At 41.1% G+C, this 20,951-nt stretch overlaps 2 protein-coding genes across 8 annotated transcripts in view; one reads left to right on the top strand and one right to left on the bottom strand.

The window, feature by feature from the left end:
- COL14A1 (collagen type XIV alpha 1 chain) overlaps nt 1-12,585 on the top strand; it is a 114,953-nt gene extending 102,368 nt beyond the window's left edge. For 3 of the 7 annotated variants that reach the window (XM_066176784.1, XM_066176792.1, XM_066176766.1), the window contains 6 exons: nt 50-85; nt 512-578; nt 1,094-1,282; nt 8,550-8,627; nt 10,159-10,314; nt 11,670-12,585. In XM_066176784.1, coding sequence (XP_066032881.1) covers nt 50-85; nt 512-578; nt 1,094-1,282; nt 8,550-8,627; nt 10,159-10,314; nt 11,670-11,992 — 849 coding nt within the window. In that variant the 3' untranslated portion in view covers nt 11,993-12,585. Of the gene's footprint in view, nt 1-49; nt 86-511; nt 579-1,093; nt 1,283-8,549; nt 8,628-10,158; nt 10,315-11,103 lie in introns of all 7 variants that reach the window. The other 4 variants (XM_066176820.1, XM_066176775.1, XM_066176811.1 and 1 more) reach the window with 3 other exon arrangements.
- A 3,483-nt stretch (nt 12,586-16,068) lies between these two features.
- MRPL13 (mitochondrial ribosomal protein L13) overlaps nt 16,069-20,951 on the bottom strand; it is a 29,635-nt gene continuing 24,752 nt past the window's right edge. The window contains exon 7 of the mRNA XM_066176753.1: nt 16,069-16,360. Within this exon, the coding sequence (XP_066032850.1) occupies nt 16,336-16,360 (25 nt within the window). The 3' untranslated portion in view covers nt 16,069-16,335. The remainder of the gene's footprint in view (nt 16,361-20,951) is intronic.

Genomic DNA, 20,951 nt, shown 5'->3' with positions numbered 1-20,951 from the left:
TTTTGAGCAGAACAGAATGAGAATTAATTTTGTATTGAATCTTTCCTAGGGTCCTCCTGGAGCTAAGGGTGAAAGGGGTGAACGGGTAAGTCTATGTTCATGTTAGCTGTGTTTTTTTTCCTGTCTGGCCTTCTGTCTCATAGAGAGCTTTTCCTGAAAATTTAGTTTTCTCTGTGTTTACAGGCGCAGTAATTTTCTCTTTGCAATTAATCAAACTCTCCTTTGTAGACACAGTCTTTTATATAGCTACATTAATGTTTTGAAGGTGGGGAGTATGTGGCAGTAAGCATGTCTCCAAATCTCTCATTAGGGCCATCTTCTCAGACCTCTGATTGCTGGCCAAAAAGAGAAATGGGAACCAGTGAAATCACAACATTTTTTTGGCTTTCCTTTCTCATCTGTGAGCATATAATGTCTCAGCAATAATAAATATCTTTCTTTGCTCAAAGTGCTTTCAGCACAGAACTGACTCAAGAAACTGTTTCATGACACTGCTGCTGTTGTTATCCAGGGCGATCTCCAGTCCCAGGCAATGGTCCGGGCTGTTGCTCGTCAAGTGTGTGAACAGCTCATCCAAGGCAAGTACACGGATAGTCCATGTGCTTCTCTCTCTGGAATGGATCTTGTCCTGACACAGTTACTTACAAATATGACACTTTTCAAAATATCAAAGGGGATCTGTTTGTTGTTGACTAGACAATTGAGATTTATGTTCCAACTAGATTTATGTTCAACCGGGTTTATGTCCAACTAGAGCTGATTAGCATCAGCCTTCTGAAAAAAAGTTGGGATTGTCTCCAAGTTACTACAGTATACAGAAGCTTCTGCTGCAACAGTTTTAATTTTTTATAGACATGAAATACAAAAGCCCCCCAAACCCTTACCAAAGTAAGAAAATAAAATCCTGCACAATAGTTCTTCCATTTTCTGTGCACTCCCTAAACTACTATTTTTCCCCCAAGAAGTGCACAGCTTCATAATGCAAAAGCATGACAGACCACAGGCTTGAGAACCTGCCAGTATTTTGTTCAAACTTTGCTGAACCAGTTTTTCCACTGCTACTTGAAAATCATGACTTTCTTTTTCCTGATAGGCCATATGGCAAGATACAACTCGATTCTGAACCAGATTCCAAGCCAGTCTGTCTCAACACGAACCATTGCAGGACCTCCTGGTGAGCCAGGTCGGCCAGGGGCTCCAGGGCCACAGGGTGAGCAAGGATCACCAGGCATGCAAGGGTTTCCAGGAAGCCCTGGTCAACCAGGAAGACCAGGAGAAAGAGGTAGGCTTCATACTTCACAAATACAAAATTATACCTCCCTTTCCTGATACATTCTAATAGCTTTTGTCTCCTGTCTAAATATGAAAGCAACATTTTTCTCACTAATGGGTGAACTTAACATGGACCATAAGGAAGACTCTGGAGACTCTGTCATGAAGGTCATGCAGGCTTAGCCCAGTGTGATTTGGCAGGATCAGACAGAGGTTTAATGTTTAAACTGCTGAAGATTGGTGGAATCTAATTGTGCGCAACCCCCAACAGCATCCCATCACATCATGTTTATCTTAGTAAGACTCCAAAGTGAGCAAAATCTCTAAATGTATAAGCAAAAGAGCAATTTAAGAAAGTCAGATGCAAAACTGACATGTATGTTGGGGAAATCAACAAGTTATCAGCTTTTCTGAATAACTTGAAATGTGTCAGTCCAGGAATTTCTGAGTAATGATCACCTGAAAGGAGCAAGATTGATTAGAGGAGGGAAAAGATTCCAAGGGGTTTAGAGAATCAAGAAGAGGAAATGGTGAGGTCAGAGAGAAGTAACACACTTAACATTTACAAGAATTCTCTTCTGTATTCTCACATGTAGGCTAAATGGGAGGCCTATTCTCCTTTCCTCCACGAACATTGTCTAATAATGAAACAAGCTCCATTTACTCTCTTTCTGTGCAAGCCTGGCTGTCTTTTGTGTCCCAGAGTAGCACTAAGCTCAGAAGGTAATACTGAGTAGATCTACAATTGTGAAAGCATTTTGAAGAACATCACATGAGGAGGTGATCAAAAAACCCAAGAGACAAATGTGATATTCAGAAGAAGTGAATTGATGTTGCTGTTACAAAACCTGCTAACTGGGATTTTAAAAATTTCTTGCTGTGAAGGCTGTTCAGGAACTTAATAGTTCCAGTACACAGTAGCCATTATGACTATAGTTAAAACATTGTTTTTAATAGAAAGTCTTTGAGTGAACCTGTGAGTCTTGCTCTCAAGAGTCTAACTCTCATTACTGTTTTGAAAAAAGAGGCAAGGTTTCAGGTACTGACCCTACAGTCCTGCTGTTGCCTGCTCAAGCTGAGCAAAAAACAGACACTGTCCAGAAAGAATGAGGAATGAGGGAATGTGAGACAAGTAGAAAAGAAGATTGGAAGAGACAGCAATTGACTTTAAAAAGGGTGATCTGGAGACACTGAATGCAGATTTCAGGATACTTGTTTCCACATTAATACTAGTATATATTTTAAATCTTTCTCTTCATTTTCGGAAGAGGTTTTGAAAGCTAAGACTTCGGGAAAGGGACAACCAAAACATCAGACTACAAAAAGAGAAGATGTCCTACATTTAGCCTGTACTTTGTATTTGCTGTGCTGCTGTCCAGACATGCACATTGTGGAATCAGAGAGTGATTAGATACAGTCATTTAAATGAAACATGATGTGGGTCAGCCCACTGCAGACAATATTAATGTCTGGGAAGCAGCTTTGGCAATAGAGTACGGAAAGGGTAAAAAGACATTCTAAAGAATACTGCCCCTTCCCTCTCTGTTACCCTTTTCCTGTCTATATGGATAACTGATGTTAGACGGGACTGATTTTGGCAGGTAGTGCTTGTGTGGAGTTTTATACTTGGTAGAGAGAAAGCTCTAATCAACCATCCTTCAGCACTGCAGTCAACCAGACCTCTCTGCAGATTTTCATAAAATACGATACCAAATGCTAGAAGTATTTTACAATATTTTCAGCTTAAAATGAGGTTGTTACAAGAATCAGAAATCCATGTGTAAACTTTAAGACAAAATAATTGACTGGTTTATTTGGAGTGAAAATGGATTTTAGGACATTCATGTAACTGAAGCTTTGAATAGAATCTGGAAGAAAGAGGAAGGAGCTCCTTCAGAAACTAGGCAAAAGTATAAAATAATTTATTGCTCCTTGAGGATTTAATTTCTTCAGAAGCAACTGAATTTTTAGACTGATGTGTGTTTGATGTAGTAGCACTTAACTGAGCAGCAAGATATCTTTTGTTACAGACTGTTGGTATGTTTCTGAATCCATTTCTAAGGAATTGCTCTAAGCTAACTCCAAAATGCAAAAATAAAAATTAAAAATTATTTAACCAGCTTCATGCTTGTGGAGAATGACTGGACATTTTTCATGCATTTCCAATTCTCACTTGATTCCTGACCACGTATCACACATGGAGGCAGCAGACTAAAATTGCTCAGCTTCTTGGTGAAAGGAAGGGTTTTTAAGTTTCCAGTGACTACAGAGAGGAGGGTAAATGGAGTCAGACTGCATCCCTTGCTATGTTCTGAAGCATTGTTTGCATTTAACTTGAACACAGTGCATAGTTCTGTCCTGAAGATCTCCAGCCAGCCACTTGGAAGTCTTTATGAAAAATGTGTTTCTTTTCACTAATGTCATCAGCATTTAGGCTGTATGTGAAGCCAATTTAATGTTCAAGCCCAGTGCCAGGTTAGCAACTCTGAAAGTCAGGCTCCACCTCTAAGTTCAGAAAATACCCTGCAACAGTGTGTGCTAAGACATAATAGTCATTAGAAGGAAAAAAACACCTGTTTGCGTATCTCGTAGTGTTGCTTTTCCCCCCTCAAACTGCTGGAATTGCTGCAAGAGCCTGTTACTGGCTCTGAGCTGAGTAGCAAGGTGCTGGTAGAGCAGGAAGATAAAAAGGTGGAGGAGGCCAGATGTGTCTTCTGGCTCACCTCTCTTGCTTACCACCAATTCAATCCCAGCCTGTAAGAAGGGGACACTTCTTAGGGACCTGGTTAGAAATGATGCATCGAAGAGAGCTCTACTGGAAAATGTCAGTAGTGAGAGACATCAGTGAACTTCCCTGCTAACTTGCCTCATCAATAGCCTCTTTTCCCTTGTTTACCCTTTCACTCTGCCAAGTGTTAATCAGAGGCCTTGAAAAGAGACATGGATTGAGAGTGTGTATGGAGTTCTGTTAGAAACCTCCACTTGAATTTCTAGGCCCATGATGTCCCATTCCCGGATGGGATTCCTCTCCGCAGTAACACACTGAGCTGGTTCTTCCAAGAAAAACCACCTCAGTGGGAGAGGACAAGTCATTCTCGTGATAGATGCAGTTCTCAGTGTCTGTTGCCAGCTGAGAGGCCACGTTGTATTACCAGGCCACTACAGTACATAATCCCAGATAAATTACTAGAATTTTGCTCCTTGCTTATTTGCATAAGTATAGGAGTTAGGAAAAAAAAACAAACACTGATTATTCACAACCCTCATCTCTATTTTAACTAGTTCACAGCACTCTTTTCTCATTTTCTTTCAGCTACTTTTAATATATTTTGTTTTGATTTTGTTTATAAAAACAAAATCAAACTTGGAACTTAAACAACTGGTGTCTGACTTCTGAATGCCCAGAAGTAGCTTTGCAAACTGGTTTACCTCTGCAATATGGTATAGAAACCAAAAGAGTCAACATGTTTTTTTCTTCTTTTTGGTTTCCAGTTATTTTTGTAATATATGGGTCGTTTACTCAACTTTGTGGAAAAATGGAAAAGCCATAGTAAAAATTATTCTGAGGCACTGCTAGCTTTCAGGTGCTGTGAAAATGCAGTTCTTCTACTACTGGATGGACTTGTGCTCTTAAGTGGTCTGAAGTGGTGAATGAAACTTACAGCCACTCAGCCCATCCTCTTATGATTAAAGTACAATAAATACCTAAGCTGTCACTGGGAAAGTTACTGTTCTCAAGCACAGCTTCATCCTTATTTTCTTCCTGGCTTCATATGAAAGAGCCAGTTAAACATGTGTTATCAAAAGCTACATTTACAGCTGTGATGGCAAAATTCCAGTGGAATTAAATGGAACTTTTGCCAGTTGAGTCAATTAAATACTTTTATTTCCAGTTTTAGCTTCATCTGGATTAAAAAAAGAAAAAAATCACAACCCTGTGTAATTATTCACTCTACTCACAACTGAACATCTTGAAAAGAGGACATATTTTGGAGTAGTTTAATTTTCCTTAAATGCAATACATAGTTCTCCTCACAGGACAGTATTCTTGTAAAGACAAAATTAGACAAAGAACACCTGAGATTTCCATTTGTGCAGAAACCATGAAAATTTAATTTTCTTTGCTAGAGAATATGTTTGTGAGCTTGGTTTTGTTTTCAGTAACTGATGCTATCAGAGTTATCTTTAGTGAAGGGTTGGAAATAGTCGGTTTCAGTTGCTTGTGATCTCCATGGGGCTGAACTGAAGACATTGCTTATTTTGGATAGGGGCAAGACATAAACCCATGGTTAGCATGAAGGGGAGAGACAGTTTGATGGTATTGCTGAAACATGTCCAGAGCACAAATATGAAAGCAGCTCCTAGGACCTGAAGGCATTCTTAACTCAAATGGCAAGTTTTGATACACATGCTTTTATTCTGAGGGCAATTAACCATTGCACTAACCTACAATGCAGTAACCTACAAGAGTGATGGATTGTCTGGTTGGCTTTCTGTAAGCCATGCTCTTCTGGCACCAAAGATAGCTTGGGTGAATTTTGAATATTCTGCCATTTATTAGGAGCAAGCCAAGACATCCGTGTGTCTTCAAGTCCCTGAGGGAAGCCCATGGCTTTAACTCATGAGCATTTTGCCTTAGGAGTAGGATATTTTTGCATCAGTGTTTATGTTCTCTTTAACTGGGATAAACTTTGCTGGAAATCAGGCTAAAAGAAACCTGGTGCAGACTTTTATCTTGGCCTTCAGTGTTTGCTTTCAAAGAAGGTTTGCCCTGCACAGAGATTCATCATTTATTCTCGAATGAATGTTTTCTTCTTAGCCTGAATAGATTTATTCCATGTTTAGCATTTCTTACTGACATTTTATTCTGTGAACATCACACACGGGTGTGTAGTTTTGTGTGTGTTAATAATTACAATTGAGTGCATGGCAGGCCATGATTTCAAAACATTGTGGCTGTTGCCTTTGAAGTCAGCAAGTAATGTTACCATGCAGCAGGATAAGCGATGGTCCTTTTACTAAACATCTGTGTAGATTGTGGACAGTTGGAATGGGTGAGTCGTCTTAGGAAAAAAGCAATTCACACAAACAGACTTTGCCTTTTGCAAAGAGCAAGCCTTTCCTTGCAGGTCCTGTGTGGTAAGAGATAATTTGAATACATTCACCTTCTTACAAGGCCTGCAGCACAGGTAGAGAGTTGCAATAGATGAGTTTCTGCATATGTTTGAAGCGAGACAGAAATTTGCTTCTAAAGCAAATTTCAGGCATCTGGCAGAAACCACCACCACCACCCTTCCCACAAAATTATGCAACTGAAGGAAATAAAAGGCAAAAAACAGGGAACAGGCAATACCTTAACTGTGCCACGACAGTGGCAAAGGACCTTGTAGAGGTAACATGAAGAGGTCATCATACTTTGGTTAAAAATGATGTGCTCACTGTGGGTTTACTGGTTGCAGTGGTCTGGCCTGTGTTTTCCATGTGGTTGGGTTAGACAATATGTTGCCCTGGAAGCCTTTTGTTCCTGCAGAAGACCCAGAACTCCTCCACAGATCCTGAATCCACTTCAGTTCAGCAGACTTACATTTGATAAACTTAATGTGAGCAATTCTTTGCCACTGATGGGTTTTGATTACATTTTTTTTCCACACTTAGACTTTTTATTTACTTATTTGCTTCCATTACAAATTAGCTTAAGAAGGTAAAAAAGATCATCTTTGACTCCCTGAGGGGAAACGTGATGAGGTTTTGTTCAGCCAGGAGATTGAGGAGAGACCTCAGTGCAGTTACAACTTCCTCCTGAGGAGGAGGGACAAACACTGATCTCTTCTCTGTGGTGACCAGTGACAGACCCCAAGGGAATGGCCTGAAGTTACATCAGGGAAGGGTTAGTTTGAATATTAGGAAAAGGTTCTTCACCCAGAAGGTGGCTGGACACTGGAACAGCTCCCCAGGAAGGTGGTCACAGCACCAGCCTGAAAGAGCTCAGGAAGCATTTAGACAATGCTCTCAGGCACAGGGTGTGACTCTTGGGGATGGTGCTGTGCAGGGCTGGGAATCAGACTCGATGATCTTTGTGGTGTCTTCCAACTCAGCATATTCTGTGATTCTATGATTCCTTGCAAAAATGAGGTGTTCGCCAGCTGCTTTGCCCTAAGAGGTAGCAGTTAGATGAGCAGAGAGGAAGGAAGGAGACCAGTCAGTTGGAACTGTAGATATTGCCCATCCAGGGCAGCTGCTGTTTTCTTTCTGCTCTGTGTTGATGAAGATGCTGTGTATAGACTTTGACTCTTAAAGTGAGGAAGCTGTGAAGCCAGGAGAGCAATTACCAGTGCTGGGAGGGAGGTCTGGAAAATAGGGGGGAAGTCCCACAAACCAGCCTGGATTTGGTGTCTTTGAACCATCCAAATCAAACACAGACTTTATGAGAATTTCCAAGTCACCAATGGAAACTCAGGGTCTGGAATTTAGTTTTGACACCTACTATGGTTCAACACTGCTTATTGTGATGGCTCCACATAGAAAGTGTTTTTATAGGATGCCATAGAGGTAGTGCAGAAGGAGATGGAAAGCTGGAAGTAAGCAGTGCTTTCTCTGAATTACTAGATTTGTGATCTCCATAGATCAGACACAAGGAGAGAAATTTAGTCCCATGAGTGAGTGCAGGAACACAAATCACTGGCTCTGCCTATCAGAGGAATATCAGAGTTTCAAGACTGGGGAACACTCAGATTGGGCTTTATTTGGGTGTCAGATTTTGACTGTGATGAAACTCCTTTCTCATGTTTTAGCAAGAATTTGCCATAACCAGTAACAGCTCTCTCCATGAACAATCTTGTGCTGAACCACTCTTTGGTGGGTGAATGTTTGAAGGAAAATTTGCTGTAGCACTAAAAATTTGACTTTGTGGACCACACATTAATTTGTAGCTATGAGGCTTGGAAGACTCTTCTGACTTACAATAGTTGCACCTTGGTGTAGTTCAGAGGCAGCTTTCCACAGGAAGTGCAGCCTGGAAACTGGCCGATGTCTCTGCATACCATCCTGATGAAAGCACCATGGCAGCAGAAATGTTTAAGACCCCAAGAATGACACTTCCCTTCAGAAGCTGTCAGGGGACAGATGGAAAAAGAACCAAATAATTCTTATTTTTCACCTCCTTCTTTCTCTGCCATCTGTTTTTAGATGAAAAATAACATATGGAACTATAATATTGGTTAAATAATAAACACTGCTCACACTTTTGATCAAAATGCGACTGAATACTATTTCCTTAGGTTTACCAGGTGAGAAAGGAGAAAAAGGAAATCCAGGTGTTGGAACACAAGGACCCCGAGGCCCACCAGGATCCACAGGTAAACTTACGTTTGAGGCATCTGGGTTAGACGACTCTGACCCATGTTTGAAGAAGCTTACAGCAGCTCTTTCTCCTCAGGAGAGTAGCAGAAGAGTAGCAGTTCAGGCACCTTAACTGTTCATAACGTTCTTACTGTATAATCTGCTGGGATGTGCCACATAATGGTGTCGCCCATCACACAAGTATTTTCTTTTTCCCTATGATAAACTGCTTTTCAGACATGGGTTCTGGAAGGGAAAAAAATTAATCTGGACTAATTACATTTGTTTCCTCATTGATTTAGTGTCATACCTAAATCTGATTTGACAGAGAAACATGTATGTTTAAGCACGTTATATCGCATGGATTTATATTTAGGTCCTGAAAAAGCAAAGAGAGTGATAACGAGGTCCTGTTGTCTTGTATTTCAAGTACAAGATCCCCCTAATTAGGGTTTTTTTCCTTCTCAAAGTCCTGTGCCAGAGTTAGAAAGAAGAGCGGATCTCACAGCTCGGTCTTGAAAGGTGTTTTATTACATTTTTTTATCTGAAGGTCAGCACACCACCTAACACCAGGCTTAGCACGCTGAAAGACACTGTTGCCAAGAGCACGAGACCTGGTGTCCAAGGTTTCTTAAAGGTTTCTAATATAATTAACTCGTGAAATGTACTGTATTTACAATTTTGTACCAATAATTACTACCAATTCTAGACACTCAATTTTTTACATCACCTACATTCTACCAATGTCCTGATGCCACCGTCACAGCAGAAGATGGAGTAGGAAGAAAAAGAAGAACTTAAGACACCGCCCTAAATTCTCCATCTTGCCTCTATCTACTTCCATTCTAAAACCCCAAAACTACAAATTTTCACCCTGTGACAAACTAAACTACTATCTAATTTAAATTTTTCTTGTTCTCTTCTCATCCATAAGTGTTGGCAATTTTTCCCATGGGCTAAGGTCAAAGGCAATGCTTTCCTGGCGTCCTGGCAGGGGTTGCAGAACCCCAGGGCAGTTTGAGGGGTTTCCCCTGTGCCCTGGACTACAACACTGTTGAAACAGGAGTAAAATTGCATTGGCCTCATGAGGATATCCTGGCCATTAGGCACTGGTATCAAGTCACAGCATTACCCAGAAGTTGTACTGAAACAGAGTGGGAGGAATTAAGAGCTGTGCAGGCATCCAGGGCTGTCCTTTCCCCATGAAAATCCCTTTCCAGAAGTCTGATGTTTGGTGAAACATTTGCTCTGGTTCTGGCTAGAAGCTGTCTCTGGCAAGGAAAATGAAGTAGCAGCCAGAGAGGAAGCTCACTGGGAGTGGGTCTCCTCTCAGGCTGCAGCTCTGTCCTTGTTGCCAGAGGCTAAAGTCTTTCCCTCAGTTTGCCCCAGGGAGTCAGAGCCAGGATGCTTTGCTCCTCCTCTCGCTCCTGTCTCCTGGAAGTGTTTATAACACTCAGTGCCATATTTTCCAGGCCGGGAAAGATGGCCTCATATCCCTGCTTTCATAAAAGACACTACTCAGATGTTTCATCTCCCTGTTCTATGCAGGACCTCCAGGAGAAAGTCGAACTGGCAGCCCAGGACCACCAGGATCTCCAGGCCCACGAGGTCCTGCTGGTCACACAGGATCCCCGGGCTCACAGGGTCCTGCTGGGCCTCCAGGGTACTGTGACCCATCCTCCTGCGCTGGGTATGGCATGGGAGGTGAGTAGCGAGGAGTCGGGACAGCTGCCGTTTGCAGAGGTGTGGGTGGCATTTTCTAACAGCCCAAGTGAGATGGAGGCTACCGATGAACCTTGCAAAAAAAATGTGGTGGCTCCCTAAAAACCTGCGTGTCCAGTGTGGCTCTGCTTTGTGGGACTGCAGCACGAAGAGAAGGTGACCCAGCGTAGTGACCAAAGGACCAACGTCTGATCCCAGCCTGTAAAACTGATCCCGCCTAGTGGGTTTTGTCCTGTATGTGCTTGTGTAGTTGTATAAGCCTGCTCCATCCCAGTGGTCTGTGTTGAAGCCCTACCAACTCATGTTTGTGACAGCAGTTTTTACAGTTACAGTTTTTCAAATGTGTTGCTCAACCTCCCCTTCCCTGTGCCTCTGAGTGGCATGAGAGCATGACCCTTACTAAATCTGTAGTAGTGTAACCTGGCACAGGGATGCACGTGTCCGTCATTAACCAGTGAAGCCATCTGGAGAAAATAGATTCTTTCTGTATCTTCTCTGTATCCTACTTTCCCATCTTGTTATAGCACGGAGAGGCCATGGGAAGAAGTTAACACAATTAGCAAAAACTGTATTGCCCAACCTAAAATCAAAATTTATTAGTAAAGCACTAAACTATAAATGTTACGCATAAAGCATATTTGTTTGATGTTTACAGTTTAATCTGCCCCTGACCTGATTTGTATGTTTTACTTACCTGAATGTTTTTGTTGTCATCTCTTCCTATCCTTTTCTCCTCACTTCCCCTCCCCGCTGTTCATTTCCTGTTTCAAGGCCCAATCCCTTACAATGGCTACCAGTCCAGAAGGTGAAAAGCTCATTCTGGTTCAGGTCTCATTGGGCTGAAGGTCAGAGATGGATGCTGAACTGCTCTGTGCTTTCCAGCAACGATAATGACTACCACTAATGAACTTACAGCTGCTGTACATGCACTTGGCTTCCTGGCACTGCTAAAAATTACTGCCTGACCCATTTTTGCCTGCTAATCATGTATTCTAGCCCATAATTGGAATAAGCTATAGCAGGCAGAGTGTGCAGTGTATAATGAGCACAGTATTATAACTGGACATTTGACAAATTGTGGTGGTGGTTTCCAACTAACTTGGCTGTCTTTTGGTGGGTTTCCAATTGCTTCAGCCTATTAATTTTGTTAAATGTTTTCATTGTTCCTTTATGTGAATAAAAGATGTGTTTTTAAAGATTATATATATATATACTCACACACATTATATAGAAATATATCTATATATAAAATGTCAGTTTCCTAATGAACGCTTTAATTTTCTACTCCCCTTCTCCTGTGTTAACCGTATGAATACTCTTGGTGGTGGTGGGTTAAGGTGGATACGGTGAGCCAACTGATCAAGACATCCCAGTAGTGCAGTTGCCACATAACTCCTACCAAATCTATGACCCTGAGGACCTTTACGATGGTGAGCAACAGCCGTACGCAGTTCACGGGTCCTACCCCTTACCATCCCCGTACTCCCAGTCCTATCCATCACCTCATCTTGCTCAACCAGAGTTTACTCCTGTTCAAGAAGAGATGGAAGCCGTTGAGCTGAGATCCCCGGGAATCAGTCGCTTCGCAAGGAGGATAGCCAAAAGGAGCGCCAAGACCCCAGAACGCACAAAGGCCAACAGAAAAAGCCCCTCTCAGTGAACTGTTTAAAAAAGGGAAATGTTTCATGTGCACCTGTGTTTGGCCTTTTGTCCTGGTGCCTCACCTGTCACTGAAGATGTTTACAGGCTCTTATGTTAAAGAAGAAGAAAGTGTACATGGCCAGTTGACACAACCAGTAATGGTAATTATCTTGCATGCCAGAAGTTTAGTATGTTAGTGGGTTGGTGCTAGCTGATGATGAAAGGTCACTTGTAGATCTTTCTCTGGAGTACTGTTCCATTCACTCTTCACACTGTATCTGAAAAACCACATCTGGCTAGGTGGTGTACGTAAAACCATTCACAAAAATTTTTTTCTTATCCATTTTTTCCCAGTCGATTGTTTTCTGTTTGTTTTGGATGAATTGCTTTACTAGCAGAGTAATGTGACTAAATCCACTGGAGAAAAATGCATCAGGTGTCCTTGTCCCGGCTTATTATCCTTTTGCAAAGATTTCTTACATTAACAGACCATTGTTTTCTTAACTCACCTGAAGTAAATACACAAATATGTTCCGTGAGAGCACACTGATAATTTATTGTGAACCTCTTTCATTTCTGTTTTGTATGCAAATAAAAGTGGCAAGCTTTTGTATGGTAATTCTGTATTCATTTGATTTTTAACTCAAAACAATTGCATTAGATCTTCAGGGGACAGAATGTAATGAGAAGAAAATACATTTCCTGTTTTCAACACTTTGGAGCAACAGTTTTATCTTAAAGGATGTAGTATAAACACCAGTTAGCCTCATTTTTTAAATTATACGTGGACAAATGCAGAGAGTAACTATGAGCTGAGGTAGTTGTACCAACTGCGCATGTGAGATTCCAGACGCCAACATGCCCAAGTCAGAAGACTGGCAGGGGTAGTAGGGATGGCAACTTGGATCAGCTAACGAGGAGGGGAAGGCAAAATGCCAACTCAACCACTTGAGCACAGAGCAATTCATCATCTACAAATAGGGTAAGTTATAAAGAGACTCAATAAGCAGCTTTGAACAGTGCTGGCGCCTGAGCAAGATTTAACTCAAAAACAGCCATTTAAATTGAAACCATAGGTTTGGAACACTTTTTCTTCAGCCCTATACAGACATGGAGAGGCTGTCCTGTACATCCCAGGACTGTCTTCCTGCTAATCCCTGACTGGAAATGGGTCTAGCCATATTCTACAGTAAAGAAAAGCCTGTCAGATTTGGCCTCTGACCACTGCCAGCAGCTCCCGTAACTCACCAGGAAGAAGATGGTTACCTTTACTGTGTAATCTCCAATTACCTCACCCAGAGTTGTCTCATTAGTAGCACACACAATTTGCACATGTGACTAGCAGACTCTGGCTGGGGGCTGGATACCTTCCTACTTTCTTTGTTTTCCCATTACTTCTTTCACCTCTGATTCCAACCTTTCTTGGGGAAAGGCGATAAAAGTTGATGGAATGTTAGTTGAATGTTATTACCTGCACTTGCTTAAAAACAGAAGGTAGAAAAGTCATTATGGTGATGGAATCACCATCCCTGGAGGTGTTTAAAAAAAACATTCCATGTGGCACTCGGTGCCATAGTCTAGTTGAGGTCTTAAGGCATGGGTTGGACTCGATGATCTTGGAGGTCTCTTCCAACCTAGTGATTCTGTATTCTCTAAGTATAATGTAGTTAATGGACTTTATTTTTTAGCAGCTTAACCCCACTTGACAGAACACTGACGCCTCATGTGACCATGGCTTTCTTGGCCACAAGCAGGTACCATGACCTGGCACGTGCAACTTGATAGTCAGATGTATTATTACAACTAAATACAGTAATGCCTGGGGTCACAGGGGTAATTTCCCTGCTGGCATCGGCTGTGAACACCTGTTAATTTACCCCAACTGCAAACTCCCTCTGCCCCTCCCTGGTTATCCCACTCCCATCCATGTTCTACTGACGCAGGTCACAGTGTGAGCTGCAGGCTCACTTGCTGACCTGCAGGTCCAGTGGAAGTGACTGAGAAGGCCACTGATGGAAAAAGTAAGCTATTCTGCCCATGCTGTCTTTGAAAGACTATGAGTCTCCTGCTAACAGTGCACAATAGATTAGTCCTGACTGGCTGTCCTGCAACACTGTATCCAAATATCAAATTCTTTTTGAGACCACAGAGAGTAATAGGGCAGTACCAGGGATGTAGGGACACAACATAACCAAACTGATCAAAATAAGGCAATTGGTGTTATTTGCTCCATGTAACAGCCTGACCAAATCCCTGAGAGTGCTTGTGGTGTGCTGTCGATGTCACTTGTGCTATGCCAGTCCAACAGCTCCCACACCAGCACCCCTCTGCTCACAGGGAATTCGGGAGCTCTCAGCCTGAGGGATCCCCCCTGTGGGACACCTGCACAACCTGCTGCCACTGCCACTCCTCCTCACACCACAGGGATTTACATGGAGTGAATTAAACAAATGACCTGGGGATAAAAAAGTAGCCATACTCATTCCAACTACATAACAATTTATATACTAAAGCACAAGCTTCAGTTGCAGTAGTTGTTTTAACTTTCTATTTACTGTGCCATTTGCTGGCACCATGCTGACCAGAAAGCTTCAGGTATCATTGATCATATTGTCACTTGCTGGATATACCTTGGTAAGAAAGAGTAACTAACTAATGGGCTCTACCCAATTATAAAAATACTGTTCAGGAATTGCATGTTTTCTAAAAGAAGACACAGTCAGTCAAGATTTCTCCAAAATCCAGTTTCTGAATAATCAAATGTCTTATATTTTTTCCAGACCACCTAAGAAACTGAGGCTGCTGACTGAGTTATTCAGCACATAGTGACCAGCTGATGCCACACAGATCTTACAATAAACTGCGTACTGTGTCCTTACACATAAAAGAGCATTTACTGCAACCTAGGACTTTAAAAAATACTTTTAGTTAATGGAGTGTAGTAACTGCCTTGGAAATAAAGGTTGCACATCCACTAGGTAGGAATTTTTCCTGGGATACGCCCATCTGAATGACAAAGGCCCGATACCAAACCATTATTTCATGTAATGAAACATGGTTATAAACAACTGGTTTTCTTCCTGTATGATGCTTGTATGAAACAGATGTAGAACACTCAAATTCTCCTCACCAAACACTCTAAAATTTGGCAAATAATGTACCAGCATTTCCTACAACACAGGAAACAACAGGTGCTTTACTTATCTACAGAACAGCTTTGGCTTGAGGGCTTTCAGAGCAGGAAAGCAGAAAGGAATTTCAGAGAAGTAGCTTGCAAAAGGGAAGTAAATTTTAAGACATCTTTGCATCATTCAACACTTAAGTTTGGTTTCCTCATTAGGTTTTCATAATAAAAATGTTGCTGCTTTGTTCTATAATATGTTCCTTAAAGTAAATAAGGCATATTCCTGTGACTTGAATGAAAATCAGGTTGAGGATGAAGGGGGCAAAAAAGGAAAAGTATCTCTCTCTGATCTGCCTTTACTGCCTGTTACTTCAACCCGTTAATGGAATCTGTTCTATACTGGGCTGTCAGCAGAACCTCCTCATTGTGAGGAAGAGTCATTTCAGAAAATGCACTACACAGCCCCAAATTAGTGTTCTGGTTGGTAAAAAGCAGAGTTACCAACACTCTGGAGGTCCAGAGTGTGCCATCTTCAAAAGCCATGCCCAGCTGGAACAATGCTCTGTCTGGCTACTTTCCAAGGCAGACAGAACTACAGGGATAGCAAATCTCCCAATGACAATCATGTAACATCTCAACATCAAGAATAAAATACCATTAGGAACACATTTAGTGACATTCAACAGTCAAAGTAGAGTCACCCTTGCTCTTGTCATTCAGCACAGCCAAGATTTAGATGCAGATGAACAGTAGTCTGAAAAAGTAAGATTATTAAAGAAACAGTAGTTGTCATTTTGTTCCTTAGAGTATAATGTATCAAAAGATGGCCAAAGCTCAAGGATGAAAAATTATGGCTGATGACCATAATTATTCTCCATTCCTCCTGCATGGAATTCAAGTTTTGCAACTTTCAGCGTGAGCTACTTCATAGCAGTAGTCCATGTATTCTTTCCATTAAACACAAATACTCATTACAAAGGCATTAATTCTTTAATAACAGTATCAAATCAAATGCCATTAACAAATACCAGATCAGAATACAGATGGTATTAACAAGGTAATACCTATTCTTAGCTGTTTCAAATACACTGATTTCTATAATCTTGCCAAGTCAAGTTTGCTGACAGCTGTCAGAAACATTCAGTATAGAAGGGCTGACTGAGCTGCACAGATGCTTCCATATTAGAAGAATTTTCTTTGAAGGAGAGACACTCCTGATGGCACTTCTTTATTTGTTACTACTTTCTTCGAAAATCTTTAGGCCTGTGGGGAGAAAACAAAAGTGTTTTAAGAAATGCATGTGCAATACAGTGGCTTTGCTTTAAGGCTGCAGTAGCAGCTTTATCTAGTTTTGTTTCCTTACTCTGGTGAAGTTTTTTTGACAAAGAAGAGTATTTTCTGGATTACACAAATGAGACAAAATAAATTAAAGAAATTTACTAAGACCTGTAAGAATTTACAGACATCAAGACTAATTGTCACTCCTACTTTCCTAAGCAAAACAAAAAAACATTTTGAACTGAATGCAGTCTCACAGGGCTTTAAATATGGGCACTGATTTGTCTCTGCTCTTAAAAACTCAATAATCCATGCATAAGGTGGTAAGTTTTAGTTAACAGCACAGTCCACCACAACACTACTAAAGTAGTTGAAACTGATGATTAAAAAAAAAACCAACACCTTAATTAGAATCTTACAAGTTCCGCAATCCCCTTTGATTGGATGACAAATGTGGAAAACATTCAGATAGAACCAGACTGCTGATTCCCATCCTCTGTGATTTCCTATTCAGGCACATCTCTCTCCCTGCCTGCCACACATCCACTAGACTGCAGGAAGCACATTCTCCCTGAACTGCACAGCTCAGACCAGCTCATGGCTCTTAGAATGCCAAGTTTGCAGACTAGATGCACCTCTACACCCCTAAGATGTCCTGCAGAGAAGCTGCACATCCTGGACTCTGCCCAGTCACTCCCCAAACCCCCAGTGCACGCCAGTGGCCCCTGAGGTGCCCAGGACAGGGCCGGTGTGCGTGCCCAGCACAGAGCAGCCGCTCCTGGCAGCCCCCATCCCACACATACCTGTGGGAACACAGCACTCCTCACTGCTCCTCTCATCTGGGAAACAAAGCAGGCTGGGGAACTCACCAGAACTCAACAAGAGAAGTATTAACAAAGGTTTTAGAGACATCTAAAGGGAAACAGGGCCAGATTTGCCATGAAGTTGAATGAAAAATTCTTGCATACAGGAAAACCTGCAAACCACTACATTAACCAAGGTAAATTTCCAAAAGTGGTAAATTTTATCTGTAATTTAGCTCAATAATGGAAATGAAAAGCAGACAGCAATGGAAGCAGACAGCTTACTTTAAAGATTGAGAGTTTAGATGGCTGCAGAAGTACCACACAGAAATCCCAACACTTGCTTAGCCCTATGTTGCACTGCAAAGTGAAGTCATTCACACACAACTCTTGTATGAGCCCATAGGTTCTCACATCAAAGCAACTCTGGAATTCAGTTTGTGTTATTTCAAGAGTAGCATATAAAACTGTGTGAACTTTATGGAACAACTATAAAGAGGAAATAATGTTCATACTGTGATGAATCACAAAGCTGCTTTGTTTCCCATTTAAATAGCATATTCTGTATTAACATTTGGATTTGTATCTCTTGTGCATGACAGAACTGCTGCAAGCACATGTATGTTGTTTACATACTTGCTTAATGTTTAAGTTGAACGTACAGAAGGTTTGATGGCTGGTGTGTGCTGGGAAGTCAAGTCACATTTCCTAGAATCCCAGACTTCAGTACTTGGAGATACTCATAGAATCACAGAATGATTTGGGTCAGGAGGGACCTTAAACATCATCTGGTTCCAGCCTCTCTGCCATTTCACATTTTGTTATTCAGATCTCACCCTGTGGGCCAGAATAGGTATTTCATTATATGAAACCGTTTGTGGAGTAGTAAGAGTATGGGATTTTGAAAAATTCTCAGCAGTGACATAGAAATTTTATCACTACATTCATCCTAGACAGGTGGACAGAGCTGGAAGATTTTAGGCAACACAGCATGGCAAAGACATCCTTATCTTGCAGCTTACAGTTATTACTTTTTCTTTTTTATAGGCCAATCAATTCTCTTGTGCATTGCTCAAAGGATTATGCATTTTTCTATGAATAGCTCACTTAAAACTTCAATCTAGAGGTATGCTGGAGTGCTGCAGAGCTATAGGTCTCACAGCACTTTGTTCTGGGGTGAAAATCCTTTTTTTTTCTTGCTTGCTTGTAATTTGCATTTCAACTTTAATGTTCATTGTCTTAAAATTTAAATGCATAAAAATGCATAAAACACTAGACTCTTAGTTTGCAGTCTTATGAAGTTAATGAAGCTTAAAGACAGGATTTTCCACACTGAAACACTTGTGTGAACAAATACAAAAGTTTTTAAAGCCTTTTCTATTGCCACAGTAGGCTTTTTATGCCCACTAGTACTTGGCTTTTGGACTGCTTTTGAAGAGTCCTTGGCACCAGGAAAACTAAGCCTTGAAAAGCACTGCCTTTGGCAAAAGTGTTATAGGCATTTTGTCAGACGAAGAATATGAACCCACAAAAAAGCTGTCTACTCAGAGAGAATTATGAACTACTTGTGAGCATCAATGGGTAACTGCTCATTGATAAGTGACATAAATCCATGTGAGAGTCGTCTTCTTTGATGGGAACGATTTTGCTGTTCCTCAGCAAAGGCCTGAGTTTATGCACTTGGAACAAAGGAAATGCTATCTCCTGGAACAGACAGTTTGGAAATTCACCCAAAGGCAAGACTACACATAGCTGCTTCTCTTCTTTTGATTTTTAAAATAACATTCTTGGGGGGAAAAAAAAGCTTTGCTGTATATTGACAGGAGACTCTAAGACAAGGGGAAATCAGGGAATGTAAGAACGAGTGTCTCTACAATCTATGCTGAAATGCAAACTATGATGGGTTCACTGAAAATACGCAATATTAGTCTATGCAGCAGATATCTGCCACCAAAATATGTAAAAAATATTTGTCTCACTAGCATTTTTATACTCCACATAAAAAGTGTTAAGACAGTTTTGTGAGTTCTAGGCAAAATACAAAATACTAGCAAATACAGGAGGCCTCTCAGTGCTTCTCTCTTAACAAATACTTTACCACTGAGTAAATGGCACTGAAGAGCTGGTCCTAAGCTCTGATTACAGCTTTTAAATCTCCTAAAGCTGCCCCGGGAGGTAATGGATTCTCCCTCTCTGAAGACACTCAAAACCCACCTGGGTGCCTTCCTGTGTAACCTGCTCTAGGGGACCCTGCCTTGGCAGGGGGTTGGACTGGATGATCTCCATAGGTCCCTTCCAAACCCTCACAATTCTGTGATTCTGTAAATTCTCCCAATTTATATCCATATTCACAGCTATCAGAAGAGAAATACAGCTGATGTAAAATACCAACAATCCATAGACACTGAAACTTACGAAACAGATAAACCTGCACATATGTCCAGTTCCTAGGATCAGCTTTTGTGATGGAAAGCAAAAGGGTCTTAGTGTTCCCCACTGTAACTGGTAGAGAGCTTCCCAAAACTCTGGAGAATTGATGTATTTCATATAAATGCTGTCTTTTGATGAGGACGCCAGCACTACACTCTGCAGTGCTGAAAAATGCAATGGACTGTGAGAGTTTTCCTATTTATAGGAGAACAGTTTCTAAACTTCTTTGCTCTGTAACCCACTTCATGAAATAAGACTGAGGTCAAACTAATCCCTAGAACATGGAGAAGTCCTGCCTTTCTTCAGGGACTTTAGAGATGACTTGAACTTGTGTCCTTGGGCTAAAGCTTGCCACTTTAAATTCTCTCTTCAGTGTCTCTGCAGATTTCACAGTTACAGTTATGTTTGAAAAGCACTGCAGAGTGTAGAGCTGGCATCTGTATCATTAATTATTACTGAGATTTGGTGAACATACATGTACGTCCCAAAGAAACTCCAACCAATTCCAGCATATACCCCTTTGAGCAGCTGCATAAAACGAGGTTGCCTTTAACCTAAGTCAGTTCTCTGATTCCCCATTCTGTTGCCACACAAGCAGAATGAAGAAGCAGGAGAAGTGATGGATGATTCTTGACACCGAGCCTTATTGCCAGAAAAAAATGGTCATGAAGCTATGACCTCAGCCTCTGAACATCTCAGATGGCAAACAGAAACTAACAGCACAAAAAGACCTTTGCATATTTGCAACTATGATGGGACCCCCCACTTCACAGAATATTCAATATTTTTTTATAGTGTGATGTGCAATATCCTCTTCCAAGGGTATTTTTCCTGTGAGGAAGGACAGGGCAGAGACCCACTGCAGTAGTTAAATGTGTTCAACTCTCAACTCCTGGAGTGAACATTTATTTCAATCAGCTCTGAAGAGACTTCCTGCACAGCTCCATCTTTATTAAATTCTTGTCAGCACATTCCAGCAATGATGTTTCTCTTTGCCTAGCAATGTTTTGTGGAGGTATAGCAGCCTCAGAAAAAATAAGGGGGGGGTGGGGGTGTGTGTTATTCTATGAAGGCCAAATCTAAGTAATCACTAGTCTGTGTTATACTGCAACTAACTTGATTTCAAAAATATAAAGGACAACTTCACCATGTTATTTCTAGGCAAACAAGCTAAAACCTTGTAGCATCTTACAGCAGACAGATTAGCATTACTAACCTCAAAGAAATAATAAAGGCAAGGCTGTAGAGTAATACATGACACTGTCTATTCTATATGAGATACAGTAGTTATTTTACAATCCAGACAACATTTAAAAAATATTTTAAAAATTTAAAAATAAATT

The sequence above is a fragment of the Chamaea fasciata genome, unplaced genomic scaffold, assembly GCF_029207755.1.
Source record: "Chamaea fasciata isolate MVZ Bird 193981 ecotype frontalis unplaced genomic scaffold, bChaFas1.0.hap1 SCAF_1, whole genome shotgun sequence".
In the NCBI taxonomy this organism is placed as follows: Eukaryota; Metazoa; Chordata; class Aves; order Passeriformes; family Sylviidae; genus Chamaea; species Chamaea fasciata.
The sequence above is the reverse complement of the archived record's forward strand: the minus strand, read 5'-3'. Positions and strand labels throughout refer to the sequence as shown.